Consider the following 27990-nt stretch of genomic DNA (forward strand, 5'->3'; position numbering starts at 1 on the left):
AGAGTGAAACTGCTCTCTCTCGACAACTCTCACATCCAGTGGGGAGAAATGAGCCAGGCAAAAGCTCATTCACCTTTCAGGGCCAGAGAGGGCGAAAGTACTCACTCCCAAGGAGCTCTTGTCCTCCCACCCTATTCTCCAGCTTGACTTTAACCTCCCTGCTTTGGCTGAGATCTAGGTGAAAGGGGTTAGCTCCATTTTACTCCCATGGATTTACTTTCTATGACAATTTGTAAGTCACACCACATCAAGTCAAGAGGCGGATGTTTCCATAATCTATAATCTTATCTGGAAATGTCCTCAAGTGTGACCCAGACTTGACAGCCATTTCCAATCAAAGGTCTGGCACATTGTTGTACACAATTATCTGTTTTATTGGAAAGCATGTCTACACTGCATTGAACACCAACACAGTCACGACCAAGAAACCCCCAGTCCTGTCCCGGCAGGCACTGGGTCCAGTGTATGACTTGGGATGGATTATGATTTTTCACAGTGAGGCGGAAAAAAGGAAAGGACAGGAAAGAAGAAACGGGTTTTATTTCTAACTCCTGCTTGGGAATTTGAATGATGAAACTGAAGGTACTTTAAGCTCTTTTAAACTCCCTTCTCTCACTCAGCTGATTTTCAAATATGAGCCAGGGCTGGTGCACCAGTGGGTAGCACAAGGACACACTGTTTAAAACAACAGTCACACATTTACTGGAAAAAAAAAGGAACAGGCTGTGCTTCCGACTGATCGTTTACTTTTCCTGTTTTATGAACTCTTACAGGTTTACAGGACATCAGAATTGTACAAGCACAATCATGAAAGTGCATCTGCTCATCATGAACACTTTTTGTTCAGGGAAAAGTATTCAGTGGATCTTCAGGAAGAGATGGGTTGAGTTCGATGGTGCTGAACTGGAGCGTACTTATTTTGAACTTTTCTATGACTCCACAGAAATATGTGGGTGTGTCATGAAGATGGGGAATATGTTCTTTTAAACCAAATCTTTATATCTAGCTGCTTCCTTAAAATCAGTATTGTATAATTTTATATGTATCTTTCCCATATCCTTCCTCTGAGACAGAAAGTAAGTGTTGTAAGATGGACAGTTTCTATAAACACTTGAACCGCTGGCATGATTGGGCATCCAGCAGCCTCTTCACCATCAAGGGCCAAGATCTCCACATTCCAGAAAAAATGGCAGCAATCTGAGGATTTTCTGTCTCAAGAGAAGCGAGAAGTCCACTCCCGCTTCTCTGGCTCCCCGTCGTCTGAGGCAAGCAAAGGAGGCAGCTAGGAGCAAGTCCTTGAGTTACTGCTGAAGCTGGTGGTACCGCAGGCCTAGAGGCTGTCTGGCGACCTTGTTGTGAGAAACAAAATGCCTGCACCAAAGTACAGATATTTCCTGTTTATACATTAAAATGGATGTCTTTGAAAGGATTTATCTGGACCAGCCAAAGACAGCTGTTCATGACGTATAACCCAAGTTTAGATTTTCTACTTGATTATTCACAGGACTTTAAAAAAACAGACACAAACTAGACTGGAATGTACGTTTCAACAGATCAGAAATTGCAAAATGCTTGTGCCATTTACTGACACAGCACTAGACCCAAGTACTCCATTGGTATAAATATTTCCAGATTCCTTTTCATTGTAACAACAACAGAGAATGTTCAGAACAAAGACACAATGACAATTTCTAACATGGATGACTTACATTATCTCTTAGTTACAAATCATTTTACATAATGTTGCTCCATTTTGTATGCATTCTGTCCTTTAAGTCCTCTCGACATATGAAAAGAGTTTCAAAAGGCAAATGCTTATAGGAGCAAGTCTCGTGAATTCTCTTTCCTTCTGTTACTTTGGCAAGTAGAGGGATCACTGTGGATTTAGCGTGGGGGTAGGCAGCATTTTCATGGGTCATATTCTCACAGAGGCTCAGGGGCGGGTTCAAATAGGAAACTCTTTAAAACATTTTGGCAGAAGGGCACAACTCTTTAGCTCTTTAGGGCCTGTGAAGACAAAGAGAAGGGAGACTGTCACTTCTTTTATTGGCATTGTACAAAGAGTAATGCACATTGTCCTATAATAATGAGTCATTGTTCCTATTGTCCTTTAAGTCTTCCAATTTTGGAACCCAGTGCTTCTCCCCTTCCACCCCCTCATTCCTCCTTTACCCGGATCCTCATCCAGCCAGACCCAAACTCCCAGGCATTTCAGGCCACCATAAATCTGCACCTACATCATCACCACTGTCTCTTAACCCTGAGTTGTGTATCACTTGCCCTTCCCCCTACCTCAAAGATCATCTCCCCAACAGAATTAAGTAAAAGCTTTCTTTGGATTATGTGTTTGAATCCTCTGAATTACTAAGGACTTTTAATAAGGGAATGAATTCTTTCTTACCAAAAACCAATGCTAGAAGCACACTATCAGGGGTAGAGGGAGGGATCTAAATGAAAAAGATTCCATCACTGATGGAATTCCTCTTTAGGTTGAGCTCTGGCTCTGTGGAACCCAGCTCTCACGGCTGGGGGCGGGTGGGAGGGGGGGTGGTGATTAGATAGCAAGGTGAAACTTGGTTTCCAGTTCAGTTAGTTGGAAAATTAAGACAAGAGATCAAATTTGGTTTTGCTCAACATAGGTCAACCTCATAGGCATCTCCAGCTCTGAATCTGCTTAGAAGCTTATAAGGCTCAAGTAGATACATATTCTCTAATGGGGAAACCTCATCCATGGTCCTTGTAGAGGTAGGGAACTTTCACTATGGCCTTTATAGGGAGGTTTCCAGTCATTGAAAGGTTTGAGCTCTAGAAATGACCGACTTCTTTTACCAATTGTATCGGTTGTTTACTTACGAGTATCTTCCCGACTTTTTCCGCACAGCCACAACGATGATCAGACCGATGAAGCCAACGGCTAGTAAGACCCCAACTATGATTCCAGCCAGAGTTACTATTGCCAAACCATCTGAATGGGAGACGGGGGAAAACCATGAGCCCCAGATAAACAATTTGCCCGTGAAGAAAGTGCTATATATAAGACATGCTACTGTCCCACCGCAGATAGCAAATAATTCTCTATGTTCTTTCTTCTGCAAGGAGAATTTAACCTTCAACAGGAGAAACTCCGGGCTATTCTAATCCATTTTAAGCATGGACAGATGCCTCAGGGTCTATCAAGCATAACATATTGGCTTCATTGTTAATTGTTGGGTAGAATTTAAGAATAGCTATTAAATATGCCCCTATTTTCATTCTTACTAATAATAAATCATGATATGCAACCATTCTCCACAGCTGTCATTAAGTGAACAGACTCATTTGTGGTTTGCTTATTTTCAGAGAATTCCCTTTCCTCTCTTAAAAAAAAAAGTGGTCTGAAATCTTTTCTCTGTAGGTTCTCTACTCTGCTCCTGTTGCCTACAGTCTAGGAAATAAATAATTCATCTCAAAGATTAGGTTCAAAGAGATTTTTTTTAACTCCCATAGGAAAAATTTCTACCAAACTCTAACCTACCATTCTCAACTGTTGATGGTGCCTCTTCGCCCAATTTCTCTGTGAAGAGAGTTGTAATGATATAGAATTATTAGGATTTAATAGCTATAATTTAACAATTGGCAAGAGATAAATTTACTTTAGATGGAGAATAGTAAAACAGAAGCAAAGGTAATATTTAAAAAAAATAAATCGGATCAGGGGAATTTTACGCAAGTTCTGACATGATATTCGTCTTCATAATTACTATTGAATTTATGAATGCTTCTTCACACCTGGGTCTACACGACTTTTTTGTCATCCACTTTAGAAGGCAGTCAGGAAACTGAGCCACATATATCTTAAATGGCCAAGATATTTCAGAGGTTAAGGTCAAGAAAAAAGAATCCAGGGCTGCTGATTCTTAGTTCAATATCAAGACCATGGAAAACTTACTATGATGAGAGCTATCTTAAATGCCCTTATATGAAAGATGTTTATTTTGAGAGTAATACTCTAGTTTTCAATGAGAGAAATCCCCTTTATGTTCATGGCATGATTACTTAAGAATTTGTTATTTGCAACCAAACTTAGTTTAATGGCTACAGTGTAAATATTCTCCATTGTGAGTTTCTTTCAGATAATTTTACACAATTCCTATTTTAAAATAAAAGTTTTTGTTTTGTTGCTTAAAAAAGAAAATACCAAGTCCTTAACGCCTTTGCATGGTGATTGTTTACCTAGTTTACAGATGGAGGAGAGAAAGTCAAGATGATTTAATGAGACAGTGGAAAGAAATGAATTAACCAAGCTTTTCCCTAGGACTTAGCTTACCACTTCTTATTCAAAGTTGGTACTGGTCACCTATCAACTAAAAGATGCTCACTTTTTCAAATGGTTGGGTGGACATAAGTGGTCACCTATGTATCAAGTGTCTCCCTGAAACAACATGCCTTTTCCTACCCCCAGGTAGGGGTCACAAACCCAGCTCTCCCTGCATGCTCTGAAGCCATGGAGATCCAGCTGACCGTGAAATCCCACCGCAGAGAAGTGGCTGGGAGAAGGCCGGCCCAGAACAAAGACGTCCAAATCACCCCCCAGAATGTCATCCCCAGACGCCAATCACCAGCAGAGACAGGCCAACCATTTGCTTACACGTCCTAATATGGCCCTAACTCGGGGTCCCTTTTTTTAAAGATTTATTTTATTCCCCCCCCCCGCCCCATTGTCTGCTCTCCCGTGCCCATTCACTGTGTGTTCTTCTGTGCCCACTTGCATTCTTGGTGGCACTGAGAATCTGTGTCTCTTTTTGTTGTGTCATCTTGCTGCGTCAGCTCTCCGTGTTATGTGGTGCCACTCCTGGGCAGGCTGCGCTTTTTTCGTGTGGGGGGTCCTTGCGAGGAGCACTCCCTGCGCATGGGGCTCCCCTATGCGGGGGACACCCCTTGAGTGCGCCAGCACTGCATGTGGGCCAGCTCACCACAGGTCAGGAGGCCCTGGGTTTGAACCCTGGACCTCCTATATGGTACATGGATGCTCTATCAGTTGAGCCATATCCGCTTCCCACAACCCAGAGTCTTAATATACCATTATCATCATCAATGACACCACTCGCTAGAAAATACACTACATTTGTTACTAATTTGAGTCCCAGACTCCCTAACTCCCTCCCTATTACACTGATGTGATCATGCAATGTGTGCATATGTAAACATCCTCGACCTTGAATATTTCATGGGAAATCTTGACATCTGCCATCCTAATAAAATTACCTCTTGGGGAACCAATGTAGCTCAAGTGATTGAGTTCCTGCTTCCCATATATAAGGTCCCAGGTTCAATTCCAGGTACCTCCTAAAAACAAATAAATGAACAAACCAACTCTCACTGGGAAGCAGATGTAGCTCAAGTAAATGAGTGCCTGCTTTCCATGTATGAGGTCCTGGGTTCAATCCCTGGTACCTCTTAAAAACAAAAACAAAAACAAGAAAATTACCTCTTAAAAAAACTAAGTGCTTATAATTACACTGTAACTCATATGTGAAAATTTCTTGAGTTACCAATATGTAAAAGCAGAATGTGCCATCAATTGCGCTTCTGGGGTCAGTGAAGGTGGGGCAGAGTACAGGAGAGTAACCCTGAGTATTTTCCAGGCAAATGAAAAAATTGTTTAAAACTTAATTTGTATTACATACACTCCATATCCAAACACACACACACTTTTTTTTTTTTTAAGTTATTGGAAGAGAGGCTAATTAGCTGTTAACACATGTTACAAAGGAGCAATTTTTCTCCCAAAATTTGAAATGCTTTCCCAAGACAACTTACATTGATTATTCTGTTCTTGCTCAGCCCTATCTGGATCTTTCTGGGGTTTACATGGTAATACTTTATTTAGTATCCTGGGAGTGACCTTTAAGCTTTATTTTCTCAAAGCACTTGATAAAGCATTTTTTCAAATCCTCAGGTATGCTATAGGGCTTTTAAAGAGAGATTGGGGACTGGACCTAGAAAGGTATTTTGCACAATACAGGATACCTTTCTAGGTGGATCCAATTTGCTACTGATATTGAGGGAACCATTGCTTCAGGCAGGGTCTGATGGTCAATTTCATGAGTCAACTTGGCTAGGTTATGGTGTCCAGTCATTTGGTCAAGCAGGCACTGGCCTGATGGTTACTGTGAGGGTATTTCCTGGGTGGATTTGCATCTATAATCACTTGAGTGCATCAGCGACTGCATCTGTAATCAAGAGACTGCCCTCAGCAACTTGGAGCATATCTTCATCTAATCAGTTAGTGGTCTTAAAAGAACTGAGGGTTTCAGAATAAGAGAGAATTTCTGTCTCTACTTCAGCCAGCCCCTGAGAAATCCAACTTCACCTTTATTAGAGTTTCTGCCTCGTGGTCAGGTCTACAGAATTCAGATCTGCAGGCCCCATGGTTGAGTTAACCAAATCCTACAATAATTCTCTCTCCTTCTTCCCTTTTCCTCCTCCTCTTTTCCCTTTCCCCGTTCTCCTCTTCCATTCCCCTCCCCATCTCCCTCTCTTTCTCTCTCTGCCTCCATATATACATCCCATCAGTTACGTTCCTCTGGAGAACCCTGACTAATATACAAGGTCTTTTGTTTACTTCCTTTTTAGAGATGGAAACAATGACCTAGATAAAATGATTTTTATGAAATTGCCCAAGTCAACAGGTACTCATTGCAGTTATTGGAAGATTAGTTTCTTTTCTCTCCCATCCCATCTACTACAAAATAAGGCATATATGTTTTTTAATCCCAAACAACTAAATTTCATTGAAGAAAGATCTGGAAATAGAAAGTTATCTCTTCTACTGATCATCTGTAATGACACTGATCTTTCCTCATTTTCATCAGTGATAGTCTATATCTCATAACAATGGCAAAGGCCCAAAGCCCCCCTCCATGATTTCTCTCCAAGGTGCTCTATGCCCACTGCTCTGGACACCAACTGTGAATCAATAGACTGGTCCAATATCTTGGTAAGATTGGTTTAGAACAGATTCTTGTTCCATGTACATAGACATGAACTCAGTGTAAGATGGTAAATATTGGAAGAACAGCTACTGAGGCCTACATGGGTTGAGTTTTAGGCTCTTGGATGTCAACACAAAGTTCTCTGTATAGCGTTAGGTCCACTTTGGGTCAGCATATCAATATCAGTAGCTAGTTAACTTGCCCTTGTGGGTGTATTATCACAAGGCAGAGAGATATTCAGCTTTTAGCAATCCAATAAATCAAATTCTGAACCTGCCAAATAAAGCTTGGTTCAGAATTCACTCTTGCATTCCAGTATGTCCCATATGGCTTGTATTTGTTTGTGGAATTTTTAAATTCACTGATAATGCAAAAGATCAACCCCTATTGGGCACCTGGTTTTCTTACCAGTGTGGTCAGTTGCTATACTTCTGGTTGTGCTCTGACTTTCTTCTTGGGCACCAACTGTGCTTTTCAGAGTTGACAGATGCTTGTCAGGAACGACTGTCACATCCTTTGTCCTTGTTGACCCCTATTGGAGATATACATGAACAAACCAGGAAATAAAAATGAACGTTTTAAAATACATACTCTGCCTTGTAACAGGAAAGCATTTAAGGTGGCATAAAATTTTTTAAATATACGATGGCATAAATATAAAGTGGGAAAAGCAAGAAAAAGAAAAAACAACAAGGATAGAGACAGTAATAAAAGCAAGTATACTCTAGGAAAGAATGCCAAATGCTTAATAGGCTGATTTCCTGGGGTCTTAATTCCTCTGAAAACACTGAATCACAAGGCTTTAATTCTTTCTCTCCCTTGAACTTGAAAGGCACATTTCCAATGTAACATTTATTTGGCACACACCATATTGTATCTTCCTTTAATTGCCCTCCATCTCTCAATTACAGTTAATAGCTAGCTTTCATTAACAGCTTACTAAGAGCCAGGCCCTTTAAATACATTCTCATTTACTCCACACACCACCTTAAGAAGTAGATCCTATTATTAGCCCTATTTTATGAACAAAGCCAAGACAGATTTGATAATATGCCTAAACTCCCACAACCAAAATGTAACTTGAAAAACGGTTTGTAGACTCCCCAGCTCATGCCAGCCACACAATCAACAAACATGCAGGTGAGGGTATACTATGTTCCTGCAACAGTAGCAGGCCCTGCGGATTCAAGGGTGACATAAATCCCTTGCTCTCTCTAGCAGCTTGCATTCTAGAGTGGAATAGCAGTATGGACATTTAAAGTGTAAATAAGCAAAAAAAAAAAAAAAAAGTAATTTCAGACAATTTTACATGCTTTGAAGAAAATATGTTAGCATGATGGGTCAGCAGACTTTCTGTAAGGGCCCAATGGTAAATATTATCAGCTTTCCAGGCCAAATGGTCTCTGTCCCGACTACTCAACTCTGCTATTATGGTGCGACAATTCTCAACCAACTAGCCATGTTTAAGTTCCAATAAAACTTTATTTACAAAAACTGGTGGTAAAAAAGCAAGAGGAGAGTGGATGTAGCTCAAGTGGTTGAGCACCTGCTTCCCCCTGCTTCCCACTTATGAGGTCCCAGGTTTGATTCCTGGTACCTCCTAAAAACAAAATAACAAAGGAATAAACCAACTCGGGGGAGCCAGTGTAGCTCAGGGATTGAGTACTGTTTTCCCATATACAAGGTCCCAGGTTCAATTCCAGGCCCTGGTACCGCAAACAACAACAACACAAAAAACAGGTGGTGGACCAAATCCAGTGGGTAGTTTGCTGACCCCTGGGCTAGAGAGTGTCTGTTGAGGGGTAGTTGAGGCATCATGTTAGGTCTCTTTGTGATATTACTATTTGAAATCTGAAAATTGTGAGGGAAAAGTCCACCGTGGAAAGATGTAGCAAGCATTCTGGGCAGAGAAAACAAAAGCCCTAAGTTGGAACAAGCATGGTATATTCAAAAGTCAGAAAGAAGGTCAACGTGGCTGGAATTAAGTAAGGCAGGGTGCAATGAGGTCAGACCGTCCCATGTTCTGTGCGACTGACCAGATGACAAGCTCCTCAAAAGGCCCAGAGCGGGACCTCTACTTAGCCTCGTATTCTGCCACGTGCCTGGGATGGTGTATACAGCAGGTGTCTGTAACACACGTGATTGATTAAAGTACATTAGGTTAGGAATGTGTAGCTGAGATTCCACACAGCCTCTGCCAGTGTGGTCTGTGTGCCTGACCCAGAACAATCAGGCAAGAAACGGAGCCTGCATCTTTGGAAACCTCTAAAGCAATGACATTGCTACAACATCCAAGGTTTTATTGTACTGCGAACTGGGCTGTCACAGATTGGAAATTTTAAAAACCTGGTCGTTTAGCAGTTTAAGGAGCCCTAGCCTATCCGCTCAAATCACCTTGGTCAGCAAGGTGCTAGCTGGATTAACATGAGAAGGAGCTTTTGTTGGGAGCCTTATAACCACCCCTTTGCACATGGCGGCTCACATTATCTATAATATCCTTGCATGTGATTGCATATCTACGGGGGCAAATTCCTCTCTTCTCAGGAAACTCACCTGAGTTGTGAAGTAAGCAGACTCATCGGGCCCTTTACTTGTACTTAGGGTTACCATGCCATCTTCCACACCTGGTGTCACCTTGCCATCTTCCACACCTGGGGTCACCATGCCATCTTCCACACCTGGGGTCACCTTGCCATCTTCCACACCTGGGGTCACCTTGCCATCTTCCACACCTGGTGTCACCATGCCATCTTCCACACCTGGGGTCACCTTGCCATCTTCCACACCTGGTGTCACCATGCCATCTTCCACACCTGGTGTCACCATGCCATCTTCCACACCTGGGGTCACCTTGCCATCTTCCACACCTGGGGTCACCATGCCATCTTCCACACCTGGGGTCACCTTGCCATCTTCCACACCTGGGGTTGACATGACATCTTCAGGTCGGACCGTGTTGCCTAAAGAAGAAAGTTCAAGTCAGGGTTTAAGGTAGAAATCCTGCAGACAGACCTAACTGGCCAGCTGCAAGCAGATTACTTTCTTTCCCACTTTTTAGGGTTTGGAGAGGGGTGTCACTTCTCTGGCTTATCACAGTGCCAGGCACCAAACCCTTCTCCTTGCAGCATCCCTGGTACATACACTCACAGCGGAGAGAGGAACAACTAAAAGGTAAAGCAGCCAGCCTCTCCACAGTGACCCACTGAGGCAGGCTGGACGTGAGAACACACACCATTTCTTTTCAGTAATGAATCAGATTCTTCCCAGCGACATTTCATGTGATGAAGAGAATTAATGCATTCAGGTTAACAGACTAGTATTTAGACCTGAAAAAATTTCCAAATCGGAGTCACCTGGAAAGATTTCTAAAAATACTGATTTCCAGGCTCCACTTGAAACCTACTGAATCGACACGTCCAGAGGTGTACTTTCCACATTTTATAACCAAGCTCACGCTCGGTTTAGTTTTGAGGCAGCTGTCCACTTGGATGATTAGAACTAGTTCTGACCACAGGCCCTAGAGCCCAACCTCTTGTTATACAGTGGGAATTATCGTTTATGGAGGAAGGTTAGTAATAGACTACAAGAACAGAGATAACCAAGAGAACCCTCGTGCACTGAGAGCTGTGCTAATGAGAGCCCTTTCTAACCAACATGAACACGAATGACCCAGCAGTGCCCACGAGAAATGTTTTTAGTGAAGCAGGGAAGTGGGGGTGGGGGGAGCAGCAGGTTGAACTCCATGGTAGGAAGAGTTGCTATCACCAGCGGCATCTTTTTCAATCTGTCAGCAAATGATCTGAACTCATCATGACTGTGTCCAAGCATCATCTCTTAACTCTTCAAATAACCTCTTCACGAGTTTAAAAACTCTGACTCATTAGATGTGGGCTCCCTCCTCAGACACAGAGTAACTCTGGAAATTCCACGACTAAATAATGTTGCAAAATAAGCTCGCTTATGCATCCCAGGAGCAGAAGGAGGGGGTGTTTGGAGACTTCTGTTTAAAGAGCAGATAGTTGTATCTAGGCAGTGTTCAAGTTAGCAATCCAGTCCTTGCCTCAAGATACCTTCTCCCCCTATGCTTAGACAGTCCAGCTAAGGGCATAGCTAAAAAAATAACTGATCATAACTTTTTCACTGATAACATAGAAGGAAGAAGGCTCTAGAATAACACATTTATTCTTTGTATCTTCTCTTTGCATCTTAAAGACCTAAGCCAGCACAGCCAATTGATGACTTTGGATGAGCTCCCTAAGAACATGTATTTATTTTTCATCTGGGGAACAAGGCTTTCACCAGTTAGCGTAACTGAATACCTCAGTGCATGCTAATGGGCTGGCCTCCCCTCATGGCCATTTGCCAGGGTGAGGGTGAGGGCCAGAGATTGGATTCCACCAGGATTTAGGACTCTGCAGTGGAGTGAAATGCTTCATGTACTTATAGAGCTCAAGGGGGAAATATCCCTTTGCCAGGCAAGCTGTCCTTATTAAAAAGCTAAGCTTCTCATTTTCTTTTTTAACTCAGTTTGAACTGGGCTAACGAATCCTTATTTTCAAAAGCGTTTTCTGGAATCGTTCGGCAAAACACTTTCTATAGAGCGTCCTCTAACGTGAAACACTAAAACAACATTGTTTAAAAAAAAAAAAATCAAGAACTGAAATTGGTTTGAATTCCTTCATAGACGGTTCAGTTCATTGAAAGCGTAACTTGATAAAAATTCTTTCTTGTTCTTTTCCACCCTTGGCTCCCAAAGCCAAGTACTAAAATCACTCTCAATAGACAAAGGGGGTTTTATGAATGACAGTCAGGATTAAGATGCATGTCTTTGTCTCACTGCCTGGCATTCTTTCTGCTCCATGGGAAAGCTGATCTTGAACAAGAGATCCTCAATTGTCCCTCTTACTATTTTGGCTTCCTTGGGCGAACAGTTCCTGCTAGGGCAGCTGCTGAGTTTCAGCCAGAGCGTGACATCCTTTTTCCTTTCATTGTGAAATTCAAATCGTGTACTGATGATTTACCCTCCAATTATTATTTTTCCTTCTAAGACGTGTGTGCCAGCTACACACAAACACACAGACATGAGAGATACACACGCATGTGCACACAAACACAACTGTTTATGAGTGCCACGTGATGAAGCTACAAGAGCAGACCTATAGTCACAGCCCGTCGCAAAGGGTCAGTTCTGCAATGTTGTACCATCACACTCACATGAACTTTTTCCTGTCCTGTCCAGCGTCACTCAGCATTGGGTCAGAATCTGTGGAAGTTTCCAAATACAGTGCATAATATCTCTTTGGATTAAAAAAAAAAAAATTGTTCTAAGAAAGCTAGGCCAAAGTTATACTAACTATGAAAGAAGATTTCATAAATCAATTACACTTTACTATCTTTAAGTTTGAGAACAAATAAGAACTTACACAATGCTTATTTGTATGAAAATGCTGATTATGAATAATTCTTACCTTTGTGTTATTAAATCAGACTGTTACCGCATTCTATTCTAATGCAATTATTGTTATAGAATGCTTCTTGTCCCAAATTCTCAATAAAGATTTTTTGACCAAGTGTTATCAAGTCTTGTATTTGCATTTCTTTGATTTGCAGTGAATTACTCCATCTGTTTATGGGCTATTAGGACTGTCTGCTTTTGTGAATTTAAGACCTTTGTCTGCTTTTCTCATGCTCTTTATACATTAAGAATAAACTCTTTGGAATAGATGCTGCAAACTTTTTTTTTTTTTTTTTAAACAGTTGGCATTTGCCTCCCTCTTTTACAAGTGGCAAGCTTTGTCAGGAAATCCAATTTATTAGGTTTGTTTTCTCCTTTAATGCCATACTACAAATCCTTCCCTACCTCAAGGTTATATAAATACTCCTTCCATTTTCCTTATGGTTTGATGTTTTATACTTAACAGATGCCTTATGTGAAATAGGACTATAATTTGACTCCCCCTCTCCCCCCAAATGATTAGCTGGTTGTCCCAATAAACCCCCTCACTGCTTTGAAACTAGCTCCCATTGAGACAAATTTCTTCTTTTAAATACTGTCATAGTCTCAGGCGAAGCCTTCTAGCCCAAGGACCAGCTCAAGTGATGTTGACACGGCTGGTGCCACCTCTTCCATGCTGCCTACGGACTCTCCAGAACTGTTTCTAAATCTGTGGTCCCCTCCCTATAAGTCCCTTCTTCCTCCTTGCATTTGCTCGCCCCCTGCCATGTCAATTCAGTGCCAGAGATGTAGACAGAACAGGATGTCGAGGGCAATGGAGAAGAGTGGGCTACTCAAACACAAGGGCAGGCGGTGTTTCTGAGGTTTGGCTCTGATGCCCACTTTGTAGTCCAACTCAACTGAAGTCACAGCATTATAAGACCTCCCCATTTGTTCAACCATGTAGGGTTTTAGTGTTTTCCAGTTTACTGTATTTCACAGTAGCCCTGTGGGTCGGTGGTATAGGCACTGCTGTCCCATTTAACAGATGAGGAAACTGAGGCTCAGGAGTTAAATGACTACCAGGTACATCTGGTTAATGTGTGGACATAAAACCAGATGTTCTGACTGCACTTCATGGACTTTAATAACAGAGGACCAAAAAACACCTTCAATCTCCCAAGGTGTCCTCTTCTGGTGACTCTGGGCTGGGTAAGCCTACCCTCTCTCCCTAGTTCTGCCATCCTTCCTCCTCCGCCCCTCCCCCCAGGCTCATCCTTCCCTAACATTCTGGCTTTAGCAGAAACAACTGTTTCCTCCCGTATCTCACGACCTCTTAAGAAATCCCATCTTGTAAGAATCTTTCTATCTTCCCATTTACTGACCAGAGTCTCAATGTGTCCTCAAATGTGTCCTCTTTTTTTTTTTTTAAAGATTTTTTTTTACCCCCCCCCCCCATTGTCTGCTTTCTGTGTCCATTTGCTGTGTGTTCCTCTGTGTCCACTTCTATCCTTATAAGTGGCACCGGGAATCTGTGTTTCTTTTTGTTGCATCATCTTGCTGCATCAGCTCTCCGTGTGTGCAGAGCCATTCTTGGACAGACTGCACTTTCTTTCGCGCTGGGCGGCTCTCCTTATGGGGTGCACTCCTTGCACGTGGGGCTCCCCTACGCGGGGGGACACCCCTGCGTGGCAGGGCACTCCTTGCGTGCATCAGCACTGCTCATGGGCCAGCTCCACACAGGTCAAGGAGGCCCGGGGTTTGAACCTTGGACCTCCAATGTGGTAGGCAGATGCCCTATCCATTGGGCCAAGTCCGCTTCCCAAGTGTGTCCTCTTCTAAGAAAAATCTATGGAATCCAAGCTATCACAAGTGGCATCTTGGAAGGAAAGTAAGGTTAGTTCTGCAGGTCGTGCCTCTTTGAGCAGAAACTCACTGCTTGGCTCTAAGAGTTAGGACTGCAGGAAAAACCAAGGCTGAAACCTTCTAGATCCACAGGTCCTGGCCCTTGTGTTCATTTGACAAATGTTTACTGAGCACCAGAGATGGATGGTGAACAAGGCAAGGTCTCTACTCCCATGGGTGTGGGTTCTGTTGGGGCAGGGATGATGGAGGGGACTCCCAAAAAGCAAACTCAGAAAGTATCAAGAGACTGAAAACTGCCATTGAGAAAATTTAAAAGCATGATGGGCTGGAAAGATAGGAAGGCCTCTCAGAGGAGGTGACACTTGAAGCTGAGGCCTGAGAGGTGAGAAGGGAGCAGCAATTAACAGTTTATTGTTCCCTGTCTGGATTGCTCTCCCTCCAGGTATCACCACTGCTCTTCTTTTTGATGTCTGCCCAGAGGTCACTCTCTAAGGGAGTCTTCCCAGACACACACACCCCCCATTTAAAATAAAGCCTGCACCCACATCGCTCACACACCTGACACCTGAGAGTACTGACTACCAAGCACGCTGTCTGTCCTTTCGCTGCCTTCCACCTTGTACCCGCTAGAACATCAGCTCAATAACAGCTGTCTTTTCTCAATATGCCTCTCACCCAGAATACCCGTGGCATGTTGTGGGCACTAGGTAACTATTTGTTGAGTGCACCACTTCCAACTCCAAGCAGAGGAGGAACTCATGCTGGCTAACTCTCTAGAAACGGTGGAGGTGAGTGTGGCCGGAGTGGAATGGGTAAGCAGATTGGGGAGGTGTGGAGACCAACCCAGGGGAACTTTTTAAGAGATGGGTTTACATTTCATTTGGAAGGTGAAAGGAAGCCAGTTTACTCCAAGCAGATGATGATTTGGGAAAAAAGAAACCGGACTCTGCCCGCTATGTGCATGGGGTTTGGGTACTGGGGAAGGGTGCTGGGATCAGACTGAAGCAGGAAGGCAGGCTACACGATTTCCTGTTGTCCATTGAGGGAGGGTGATCTTTTGCACCAGGACACAGGCAGTGGGGGAGAGGGGTGACCTGGAAGTGCTGGAAGTCATTACCTACTGACAATCAGAAACAGACACGAAGCCTCCACCATGAGGATTTGTTTTACCGTTCTCTTACAGCTCCATGGATGTACACATTTAGGAATGGATCTTCCGAGTAAAGGGGGATGCCCCTATTTGATGCTGAGCCCTTTTTCGGATGAGGATTTCACCTTATTTTATTAGGATAGCCATAAAAGTTCTCTACCTAAGGTTTAGGAGAAGGGCCTTTGCCCTGTTTCTATCTCCATGTGAGGGGCAAGTTCCTTCCAGTTCTATTTCTGTTGACCTAGAGCTTCATAAACTTATGGCTGGAGAAGGATCTTCAACAGCATTTTATCTTGAAATGCCTAAGCTGATTTTCAAAATAAAGAAATCACAAGCTGAGCTACCCTCAGGGTTTTCAAAGAAAACCTGTGGTGTGAGTCAACAAGATTAAGGCTGTCTTTTTTTTTTTTTTTTTTAAGATTAAGGCTGTCTTTTAAGTTGCCTGGTGATTTCTACCGTCTTTGGCTGCTCCAGTACCCAACTGCACAAATATGCCTTTGAAGACCGATGACTAAACAGCCTTGGAATGATTTCTGTGGCCACGGAAAAGTGGAATGCTCTTTTTTTCTTAAGACATCCTAGGAAGCTTTCTGGTTTTCTCCTGTAGGAGGAACCATGGGATAATCAATAAACAATTAATTATGCCAAGCTTCCTCCCTATTGTATTTGAGATAAAATAATGCTATTGAAGAGATGTCAAATGTGTATTTGGGAAACAAAAATGCCTACTTCCTACTGCTGTTCCTTTGCCAGGACTCAGGTCTTTGCATACTGTTTTTCTATCAAGTCTCAATACTGTATCCAGAAGCCTGAAAACACACCCAAAATGGCTGAAAGATGCCAACCCCACATTTTCTTGCACCCTGCCAACCACCCCACAAAGGCAGCATCTAGCCCACTGCTCGATCAAACAATTGGACACCATAGCCTGGGCAAGCTGATACATAAAATTAACCATCACACTGTCTAGTTCATTAAATATAGGGGAAAGTACTTAAGAGCTCTTAAGTTAAGTACAGCAAACAGTGGCAGGAACATTAGAATACAAAACACAATTTTTTAATTTAAGGAGGTACCAGGGATTGAACCTGGGACCTTGTACATGGGAGGTAGGCACTCAACCAGTGAGCTACCTCTGCTCCCCTAAAAGATAATTTTTTAAAAAATGTCCTACTGGCTGTTAACTCAACAAACACTTGCTAACTACCCATCTTGACACCAGGCAGGAGACTATTGCACAAGATGGGCTCCAGGTTTGTGATACACATACCTGGGGGGAAATTAGGTGGGTTGGTCTTTCCATGGGCTGCAGGGTGGCAGGGCAAAGTCTTCTAGGAGTTGCATAGGTGAGTCAAGTATTACCTAGATTGTCCATGGCCAGACTTTTGATCTGGTAAGCAATTTAGTAAAACTCATGGAAGGGGATGGAAAAGAAAAACCCATCCACCACCTCAGTGATGACGTCGACCACATCCCAGCAGCTGCCAGGAGCTGGAGGTCCAGTGCAGAGCTCTGGGTTAGGAAATGGCTTTATTTATGCGAAGGAGCTTTGGAACTTCAAAGGTCAGGGCTGTGTCAATGCTACAAAGAGAAGCTGCTTCTACCCACGTTCCAGGGATGGGCCAGCCCATTGGATGCAGTGGGTACCTCAAAAGAGGTGGTAAAAAGAAGCACAGTCCTAACGCCTTTCTCTGGGCTACAGAAACCCACTTCACTGTAACCAAAGGGAACACCGTCCAACAGCTAGATCTGGGATGTTTTGAATTGAGATGAAGGACTGTAGCAGCAGGACTAAGGGGCTTTGATGCCCTCACCATGTTGGGTGGTCAGCTCCTGAGGCCGAGGCCAATGATGAGGCCTGACAGCGCACCGGCCAGCATCTGGGACCAGTGCCTCTTCCATGAGGTTTCAGGGAAACATGTGAAGGCTGAGGAGATCAGGCAAGTGGCACTAATTCTTCTGGGGAGATTGGGAGAAATCCTACCTACACGTTAAGATTTGAAGCAGCGTCTCCTAACTTGAGGGAGAAAGGCAGTTATGTAGAGTGCCCCAAAGATGCCTTCTGGAGAGCAGTTTTCTTTGGGCTCTGGATGGAGGGCCCCTCTGGGCCACCTCCCTGTGTTGAGGGCAGCGTCCCAGAGTTTCCACAGCTGGACAGGTAGCAGAGGCAGAAGTGGGGCCAATGAAACCTGGGAGGCCACGGGGGACTAGCTTTTCATTTTCATTGGTCAGTGGGCAGGGAGAAGCGCAAGACGAAGGCCATAAGATGTAATACCAGGCCTCCCAGCCAGTCCATTCTCTCTCCCCTTTGAGGGGGGACAGGAACGGAGCCCCACTATGTACCCTTCACAAATCTTTGAACTTAATCTCTATAACCATCCTGTGGTAGGTATTTTAACAATAGCTACTATTTCAAAATTTACAGTTGCCTTGGGAACTATTATCCTCGTTTTGTCCAGGACGAAGCCAGCAAGCTGCCCGTGTAGTGAGCAAACTGCGAAGCAGGGACTGGAAGTGGGGATCTATCAGAGTCCAAGACCCAAGCTCTCAACCACCGGGCCAGCAGCTTCATGTCGATTGGCCACTTTCCCCCAGCCCCGGAGTCGGCTCAAAGCTGCCCAACGGTGGGCTTCTGCAAGAGCTCAAGGTAGGGATGCTCTTAGCACCCTCAGGTTCATCTTTCAAGTCCATCACCACCGTCCCAACCCTCCTGCTCTTCACAGCCCAGGTAAGACGCCCTTCCCAGAACCCTGCAACGTGCCCAGGAGGAAGGAATCTCCCTCTAACAAACTACTCCAGGGCTTTTGAGAATTACTACTTTCTTAAGGGCAACACCTCTTTCTGCTGTAAGTTTATGGCCCAGCCACTAGCAGAGCCCGTGCAGGCTGTAAGAATGATGAACGAATGAATGAGTGAATGCAGCATACCCGCTCACTTCTAACAACAAAGGGACCTCAGAACTCCTTGAGTGTTAAAACTAGAGGCCCTTGGCTACAACCTCAACCAAGATTACCCAAGCTCAGGAGAGGTTTCTCTCTTGACCCAGGGCAGAATGTTCTCAGTGAAAGAGGAAATGAGTTCACAGTTTGATGGGCTGGAATCTATGCCTCTGTAGTGACTTCCCAGAACCTAGCTGGTGCCAGAGTCCCATGGAAAAGGCCACCTGAGCAGAACCTCTTAGTACTGGAGTTGCTGAGTGGTTCCCTGTGTGACCGGAAAACTAAAACCTGCTTTTAGAGGGGCTTCCTGATGGCAGAGCATTCCCTGGGGGTGGGAATATTTGGGAAACACTTACCATCTGCTGGGAAATGAATGGAAACCTGAGTTTCTGATTCATATGGAGCCACAGCTGAGTAGGTCCTGATTTTGCAAGAATGAAAAGATCCTTCTGGATCTGAGCTCAGTGCCCACCCATGCAGCTCAGACAGGCCAGCTGTGAGCCCAGGAGGACAAGGCCCTGCAGGAATGTGCAGAATGTGGCTGTTTCCACCGGCTATCCTTGACCTAATCCTTAGCTTGGTTTTGGAGCTTCAAGTGTGCTCAGCCAAGAGGTATCTCTTTAAATCCTTCTATAACCCTCAGATCCCCTACTGCCTTCTCCACTTCGTTCTGATAAATGTGGAATGTAGGCAGCCAACTTCATCCCCAGGACTCACCTCTGATGTCATTTTAGTTGAGTATCTCTGAAGCTACCTAACAGACATGTCCATTTAGATGTCCTGCTGTTACCTCTAACTCACTGGGTCTAAAATGAAGCACATCAACTCCTACTTCTCACCAAATTGGTTCCTAGTCACTCATCCTTCCTACCTGTTTTGCTTCTTTGTTCATTCGTTTTTAGGAGGTACTGGGGATCGAACCCAGTATCTCATACATGGGAAGCAGGTGCTCAACCACTGAGCTACATCTGCTACCCATTACCTGGTTTTTATAATTCTTTCACCTTCTTGTCATTCCTACCAAAAGCCTTGGGTCACTCTAATTTCTGCCTCTTCTGCCTAATATTTGTCATTCATCTACCATGTGCTCTTTTAAGTGCTGAAAAAGACATGGATCTTGGTCTCCTCTCTAAGGGACAAGGCATGTAACAAATAATTAAGATAATGATGAGAATGCCAAAACAATCTCGAAAAATAACGAAGTTGGAGAACACAGACTTCTTGATTTCAAAACTTACTACAAAGTACAGTAATCATAACAAGTGTGGTACTGGCATAAGGACAGACATATAGAACAATGGAATAGAGTCCAGAAATAAACCCATATATTTATGGACAATTGATTGTGACAACCTAAACCAAGATTACTTGCAAGACAATTCAATGGGGGAAATGTAGTCTACAAAGTACAGTAATCATTAACAGTGTGGTACTGGCATAAGGACAGACATACAGAACAATGGAATAGAATAGAGTCCAGAAATAAACCCATATATTTATGGACAATTGATTTTGACAACCTAAACCAAGATTACTTGCAAGACAATTCAATGGGGGAAATGTAGTCTGCTTAATAAATGGTACCGAGACCACTGGCTATCCACATGCAAAAGAAGGAAGCTGGACCCCTATTTCCATGCCATATATAAAAACTAACTCGAAATGGGTCAAGACCTAAATATAATAAAAAAGACAACAACAAGTGCTTGTGTGGGCATGGAGAAATGGGACCTCTCCTACTTTGCTGATGGCACAGCCACTTTGGAAACAGCTTGGCAGTTAACATAGGGTTGCCATAAGACCCAGCAATTCTACCTGCAAGTCTAGACCAAAGAGAACTGAAAAATACAAACCCACACAAAAGCTTGTACACAAATGTTCATGGGAACAATGTCCATAAGAGCCCAAAGATGGAAATGCCCCAAATGTCCATCAACTGATGAATGGGTAAACAAGGTGTGCCATTTCCATACAATGGAATGCTACTCAGCCATAAAAAGGACTTAAGTTCTGATTCGTGGTACGAAAAGAATGAGACTTGAAAACATTATGTGAAGTGAAAGATGCCAGACTCAAATGGTCACATAACATACGATTCCATTTATATGACATGTTCAGAACAGACAAACCCATAGAGATAGAAAGCAGATTAGCAGCTGGCAGGGGCTGGAGGGAGGTGGGGAGGGCACTGGGTTTCTTTCTGGAGTGATGAAAATGTTCTCAAAATCAAGTGGTGGGAAACGGACCTGGCCCAGTGGTTAGGGCATCCATCTACCACATGGGAGGTCTGTGGTTCAAACCACAGGCCTCCTTGACCCATGTGGAGCTGGCCCATACTCAGTGCTGATGCACGCAAGGACTGCCATGCCACGCAGGGGTGTCCCCCATGTAGGGGAGCCCCACGTACAAGGGTGCGCCCCAAGAAAGTGCAGCCTGCCTAATAACGGTGCCGCCCACACGGAGAGCTGACACAACAAGATGATGCAACAAAGAGACACAGATTCATGTGCTGCTGACAACAACAGAAGCAGACAAAGAAACAAGAAGCAGCAAATAGACACAGAGAACAGACAACGGGGTGGGGGCAGGGGAGAGGGGAGAGAAATAAATAAATAAATCTTAAAAAAAAAAATCAAAAGTGGTGATAGTTGCACAACTGAATTATATGGTTGTGATATATATAATGGTGATAGTTGCCAAAGAAGTATGTATTTTTAAAAGGGTTAATTCTATAGAATATGAATCATATCTAAAAAAAAAGTTCTAGAAATAGGAAGGCATGTTCTAGGAAGTAAATAAGAAACCGGGAAGCACTGATGCCCAAATAACTGCAAATCTTGGCAGTTTTGAGACTCTGATGTTGTGCTCCTCCTACACCCAAGTTCTGCTGTCACCACACTTGGCCTCTTGACCTCCTGACTCCCGCACCCCTCCCCTGGTCCTGTCCCACTAGGATCCCTCAACCTTAATTTTCTTCTGATGCGGCATGCCCACCTGACTCACACTTTCTCCTACCACCTATTGCCTCCAGGAAAAGGCCCAGCTATCCCACTCAACACAGACTCATCCTTCCCCCGGACTTCCTGACACTAACTAACCACCCCCCACTCCAGCCTGCAGGGCTCTCCCGATGCCCACACCTCTTCCCGCATAAACCCCTGATTGTTCCAGTTCCCGGTGCATCTGCTCATGCATCTGCTCAAGCTGCCTCTCCTGCAGATTGCCCTCCCCTCCCCAGCGCACCCTATACCCACTTTTCACAATTACCACTAGTCCCATCTTCCCCAGAGGGTTTCCCAGGCTCCTGGGGGCTACAACTCTTGTCTCCAAACACAGCGGATAAGGGTGTGGCCTGCTCAGGACATGCCGTTTTGGGCAGCCTCGTGGCAGATTTTTGTTTTTGTTCTTGCTTTTTTAGGAGGTGCCAAGGATTGAACCCAGGACCTCAAACATGGGAATCAGGTGCCCAACCACCTCAAGTGTTCTTTTCACAAAGACACCACACATGTATCTGTCTTGTCTCTCTTTGAATGCTGTGATCACCCTTTATACTCCCTTTCTAATTCTCAAGGTGCTTAATAGCAGGTGTGCTGGGTAAATGCTTTGAAAAGGCAGCCCACATGGGACCAGGCGGTGACCACTTTGGGGGGGGGAAGGTATCATGCATTCAATTTAGCACCCCCAGTTCAAGTCAAGTTCTTCATAGAACCATCTGGGTGACAAGTAACAAGTGGCACCTCTGCCATAAGAGGTATTTGAAGAAATAAAACGGGCTGGCTTTTCCAGGTATCTTCTGTGGCACTGACTGCAGGTATGGACAGTCACGTTGCCCGAGTGTGTCAGGGACGTGGGCGCTAGCTTTAGGCTGGCTGGGTCCGAGTCTCACAGTTGCCATTTACCAGCCCTGCGTCTGTGTGTAAGCTGCAAAACCTTGCTGAGCCTCTTTACTCCTCTAGTATATAGGAACAGTTCCTACTTTGAGGTTTGCCGTGAGCGTAAATGCAACAGGGCTTGTCAGTGCTTGAGCCATGCTAAGTGCTCCAGGAAGCCAGCTGTTGTAAACATCAGCGCCGCCCATTCAAAGTCGAGTTCCCTTCACTTTACAGATTCAGAAATTTCATCTCATTATGGGGTGATCCAGCTCGATGAAACTGTTTCACATTTGCCCAACTCACAAGGGGCCAGAACACCAAGCAGTTTATTCAGAATGGGAAAGATGCTTTCCAATCGTCAAGGCCTGCTCTTGTTGGGATACCCGAGAATGCTGCTTGGTGCCCATAGAAGAAAAGCAAGGGTTGGGGCTGTTGAGACTGTGATAGGACGGGGATCCCTGACTCACTCCAAAACCGCCTTGAATGGGATCAGAATACCCACCGCCACCAGATGCAAGGTCTTCCATGCTAGCTGTAAGCAGCTCCATTTGCCTTGCTCCCCACTGCTCTCTACTGTCTGACTCACACTGCAGTTACTCAATAAATATGTCAAACAAATTCCTTGGGCAGGGCAGGTTTAACGTCAATAAATCCCTGTTCCTTTCTTCTTTAGAAATTCTAGGCAAAATGACCCCCCATTGCCTTTGGGCAGGTTGGGAATCCCCCGTCATTGAATCACAGCTTCATTCTCCTGGATGAAGACACCCTGATAAGTGCTGGAAATGTCCCCGTTATCAGTAGGATTGGGACATTTCCTACCTGCTACAAAGGTAGCTACAAACGTGTAACCACAACAATGGCATGACGCAGCCACATTCTCGCCTGACTGCTCCGTGATGCTTCACCGCTCTGCTTCTCCCTCCAGAGGTCAAGAACACAGGATCCTGCTGGTAAGTGTTGCCCCAGCAACTTCAGTTTTCAGCTCCCCGAACAATTCCGTGAACGAGGTGGTCAAGTTGGCAGGTTTCCCTCTGGATTTAGTTTGTTTCATTTCAAAGGACAAACTCAGCTCCACTGAACAGTTCTCCCGCAAAGCCAAAGGGTGGGTCAAAAGAGGGAGGGCCTCCACCCACCGGCCAGGAGGTGGCCAGGAGGTGGCCGGCTGATGGGCCCCAGGGTGGCTGATGGGCCCCAGGGCTAGACACAGGAGAGAAGCGGTCACCTCATTTTCCTGCCCTGGATGAACCTGGCAGAACTCCAGCTGTTCCCTGATCTGGGGAACCCTTGGGTAAAACAACTTTCCTGGAAAGTTTTAAGAAATCAGTTGGGAAAGGAAAGGATTCGGAACTCCAATCAAGAGAGGCTTCATCTTTTGCCCACTCCTATGGGAATTCCAGCATGAATCTCAGCAAATGTTTCCTTGACTTTAGGAGTCTTCAGCCCCCTTCCCCCACCCTGTCGCTCATCATTTGAGTCTCTTCAGACCAAGTGCTTACACGGGTATTTCCTGGAGAGGTTTCGATGGTGGCAGGAATGACAAGGCTCCCAGGAGAGGCTTGGAGGAGCTTATTCAGATTTATCCAGCAGATTTCCAAAGGGTCGCCCCAGGTAGGAGAAACTTCTCTCCCTCTTCACTCCTCCCCCTCCACAAATTGTAACCTGAAGTGCCTGGTCTTAGAAGTCAGAAATATGACAAGCATTCAGATAAGCCAGGGGAATTTCAAGTACAGGTTGTCTGCTCTGCTGGCAGAAGCTGTGGGAGTTAAGAGGTAGGTGCCTCCCTCAAAGCTATGAGCAGATCGCCTCCTGCATCTACCAAGGTACAAGCACTCCGCAGGTTGCTTAACTATCTGTGAAACGAATTACTGAATCTTATTTTAACAGACTGGGAAATTTTCATTCTTAGAGGAATATTATGATAAGCCATGTAAAGGAATTTTTATACCTTTTAAAACTTCGGGGAAGCGGACATGGCTCAACTGATAGAGTGTCCACTTACCATATGGGGGGGTCCAGGGTTCGATACCCAGGGCCTCCTGACCAGTGTGGTAAGCTGGCCCACGCACAAGGTATGCTGTGCCACACAGGGGCAACCCCGTATAGGGGAGCCCCACATGCCAGGAGAGCCACCCTGCATGAAAAAAGTGCAGCCCGCCCAAGAGTGGCAGCACACCCATGGAGAGCTGACGCAACAAAAAAGAGAGTTTCCCAGTGCCACCCGACAATGCAAGCAGGTACAGAAGAACACACAGCGAAAGGGACAGAGAACAGACAACGGGGGGGGGGGGGGGGGGGGGGAATAAAATAAATCTTTAAAAAAAACCCAATCAAAAAAAAATTCATATACCTTTTTAAAAGTTTGTTTTCACATTTAAGGAGTTTAAAGTGAGGTTAACCTTTAATTTCAAAGTTCAGCCTTGGGAGGCTAGGAAGCAGGGGTATATGGGAATTTCCTATATTTTTTGTGTAACATTTATGTTATCTGGTTTTTTTTTTTTGGCCTTTATTTTTTTTTTGTCTTTATTTTTTAATGTTACATTCAAAAAATATGAGGTCCCCGTCTACCCCCCACCCCCCTCACCCCCCTCCTCCCCCCGTAACAATCTCCTCCATCATCATGAGACCTTCATTGCTCTTGGTGAGTACATCTCTGAGCACCGCTGCACCTCATGGTCAATGGTCCACATCATAGCCCTCACTCTCCCCCAGTCCACCCAGTGGGCCATGGGAGGACATACAGTGTCCGGTAACTGTCCCTGCAGCACCACCCAGGACAACTCCAAGCCCGAAAATGCCCCCGCATCTTTTAAAAAGTAAAAAAGAAAAAGTTCAACCTTCAGGTTTTTGGGACAGTGCTATGAAGTGGAGAGAGCTTGGGATCAGGAATTAGACCCTTTTCTGAATCTTAGTTCTGGCGTATTCTGCACACAATTATGTGTAATTTAGCAGAGTTGTGAGAATGAATGAGGTGAACCGTGACGTGCCTAGCAAGCGGCAGGGGGTGGGGATGGCCCTGCCCTCCACCTCACCCCGACATGCGGGGTCTTTATAATTCTCAGGTATAGAAAGTCGCTCGTGGGCGCTCACTGCTCAGAGACCAGAGAACAGGGGATGGGGCCTCGCCTGAGAGTAGCCTTCTCGTGCCTGGACAGCTTTTCAAAATGTGCTTTTCCACAGGAAATGACATTTTGGATCTCCTTCACCAGTGGGACAGATGGGCTGCCCTCACCAAGCCTCTCACAGAGCGGAGCTTTACTAGCCACTTGGTCGATGCCGTCATTGCAACAAAAACTCTTACCAATTCACGAAAATTTCAGGGACTCCGAAACTGGCAAGAATTTCTGGGAAATCACAGGGAAATTTGTTGGCAACATGATTAATCCTGGGTGGATTAGTCCCGGAAAAACACATGTGGGTGTGCAGCAAGCAGCAACTTGCAGAACTTCACAAAATAAACCGTTCAGCAGAGAGGCCTTGCCGTACAAGTTTGGGGCTAGAGCTAGAGTGCGGGTGGGGCCTGGCCACTGAGGAAACGGTTACGGACCGCCTTTGAATCCACTCGTATTCAGAAGCCAGGGGCCGACGGGATTAAAACACAGAAGCAGAGCACAACACTGATGAGGAAAGCTCAGAGGGCTGTGGAGCCCGGGAGTAGGATAATTAAACTCATCACCATAATTACCCCCAGCCCAGCTCCCCCACAAGAGCCCACAAGACAAGAGCCCGGCTCAGTGAAGTTATTCATCCACGTTCACGCTGCCTGGTCATTGTCCTCCCACAAAAACCCCACAGGGCCTCGGCTCCCTGCCCAGCTCCACAGCCGGCCCAGGTGGAGCTTCTGTCTTGGGCAGCAGAGTTTCTAGCCCCAGACTTGGTTATTCCGTCAGATAACGTGCCACCTTTTCAGAGTACACTGTGACTTTTGGGTGATAATTACTGCTAACCCTTCCCTGGGAGAGACGGCAGCCCCCTGGCTGTCTTTCCTTAGAAGAGCTGGGCTCAGTTTGGGGACCTCCCACAGCTTCCACTGGTGAGCGCAAAATGGTGCCCTTTGCACGCTGTCTCGCCAAAAGGGAAATGTAATTGAAATGCAGAACTGTATATATTCCAGGGGAAACAGAAGTTCCAAAGATAGGCCTGCCACGAATAGCGCAGGGCCCCGTAAAGGGCCGCTCGGCCTCTCCGAAGCTGACGGTCTGGCAGAGGGTGGCACAGCCTGTGTAATTTCCCTAAGCCTGGCTATTTTTATCTTTGCATGGAATTCTAGAAACCTACGTTAGGCTCATCCCTCCCTCACACGCCTCCCCCTCCAGGAAGGATTCCTCTGGACCAGGCCTACCTCACGCCTCAATTTGGAAGAAGGGAAAGAGTCTACCGGGGTTCAGACCTCAGCTCAGCAACCTCCAGGCCCGAGGACCACTAGGGCTGACAAGTCCTTCAACCGATACTTAGTGAGCACCTGCTACGTGCCAGACCCCATTCTGGCCTTGGACGTCAAGACTAGGTGTAGCTGTGTACTCGGAGCTTTATACCACTGGGGGAAACAAATAAAAACCCAAAGGGTGGAGGGAATGAAATAATGACAAATGTTCCAGGATGTCACTGGGACAATGGGCGGAAAAAAAGGAATGAGAAGATGTGAGAGTAAGAGGAGGAAAAGGAGGAAAAGACGGTGCAGACACGGGCAGTGTCCCCATCACCATTAGCTCGTCCCCGGCATCAATTCAGTCACTGACATTGGCCAAGTTCAACACAGGGCCCCCAACCAGCTTAAAATTCAATTTTTGCTTGCTCACGCTACTCCATCAGCACAGACCTTGGGTCCTTCTCTCCCCCTCCACACACTACCCTCTTGAGCAGAGGCCCCCAGCACCTCCCCGGGGACGGGGTCCTGAGTGTGAGCTCCACGCTGGCAGCCCCGGGGAGATAAAATGCCACCGCAGCAGCAGGGGTCCTGCCTGAATCTCCAGACCTCTGGAAGCCCCCCACCCAGGCCCCTGGGGGCCACTGTCTTCTGAAGCCACGGGCGGTCCTCCAAACACACAGCCCCGAGGGAAAAGGCCAGCCGCCCCAGCCGGGGAGCACCCCTCTGCCCCCCACCCTCACTGCCTGTGGATTCAGGGGGCTCCTCCTTGTGCACCCACTCCGCTGCTTCTTTGGGACTTGGCACCAGCCGAGCGGGGTCTCTCCTCCCCCCGGGTGCCGAGCCAGTCTCGCACAGACGCTCCCCGCTGCGGGACAGCAGCGGCAGGAAGTCCCGGGGGCCGCACCTACCTCCTGCCAGGCCCCAGAGCGATGCGCTTCCCAAAACCAAGAGCAGAACGGGCACCTTCCACATCTTGCCAGCCGAGTCGTTCCCGTCGGGGCCAGCCACTAGTTGTCCGCGCGCGGGGGCTGGGGAGGACCCTCGCGGCAGCCCCGGGCCCTCGCCTGGAGGCGCGCGAGTGGGGGCTGAGAGGCGGGGAGCGCGGCGCCCGGGAGTGCCCAGTCCTCCTGCGCCTGCAGCAGCCGGGGCGCAGACCTGCGGCAGCACCAACTTGGAGGGAAGAACTTTCCGAGCGGCGTCTGCGTCTGTCTGTCCAAACCCGGCCGGGGAGCGGGGTGCGCGGTGAGGTGGTCCCAGGCGGGGACGCGCGAGGCCCGCCCCCGGGCTCTGTTTGGCCAGCGCCAAAACGATGATCTCAGGCCAGGTTTAAAGTTACAGGGCCGCAGCTGCGGGGGCTGTCAGGGCGGGTGCTGGCGCCCCGCGCCCTCG

The 27990-nt window shown here is 45.9% G+C and overlaps 1 protein-coding gene across 2 annotated transcripts; it reads right to left on the reverse strand.

Moving 5' to 3' along the window:
* Window positions 1–350: 350 nt before the first annotated feature.
* Window positions 351–27982, reverse strand: PDPN (podoplanin). Of its 2 annotated transcripts, XM_058304361.2 has the most exons (6): window positions 27510–27981; window positions 9528–9934; window positions 7383–7506; window positions 3515–3553; window positions 2854–2965; window positions 351–2007 (listed from the first exon to the last, which is right to left on the reverse strand). In XM_058304361.2, the coding sequence occupies exons 1-6, from the start codon at window positions 27571–27573 to the stop codon at window positions 2001–2003; spliced, it is 753 nt and encodes a 250-aa protein (XP_058160344.1). In that variant the 5' UTR covers window positions 27574–27981; the 3' UTR covers window positions 351–2000. The 2 variants fall into 2 exon arrangements, with proteins under 2 accessions (XP_058160344.1, XP_058160345.1); XM_058304362.1 differs by lacking the exon at window positions 3515–3553 and having other exon boundaries at window positions 27510–27982.
* Window positions 27983–27990: the final 8 nt, after the last annotated feature.

This window comes from Dasypus novemcinctus, chromosome 9 (genome assembly GCF_030445035.2).
Source record: "Dasypus novemcinctus isolate mDasNov1 chromosome 9, mDasNov1.1.hap2, whole genome shotgun sequence".
Taxonomy (NCBI): Eukaryota; Metazoa; Chordata; class Mammalia; order Cingulata; family Dasypodidae; genus Dasypus; species Dasypus novemcinctus.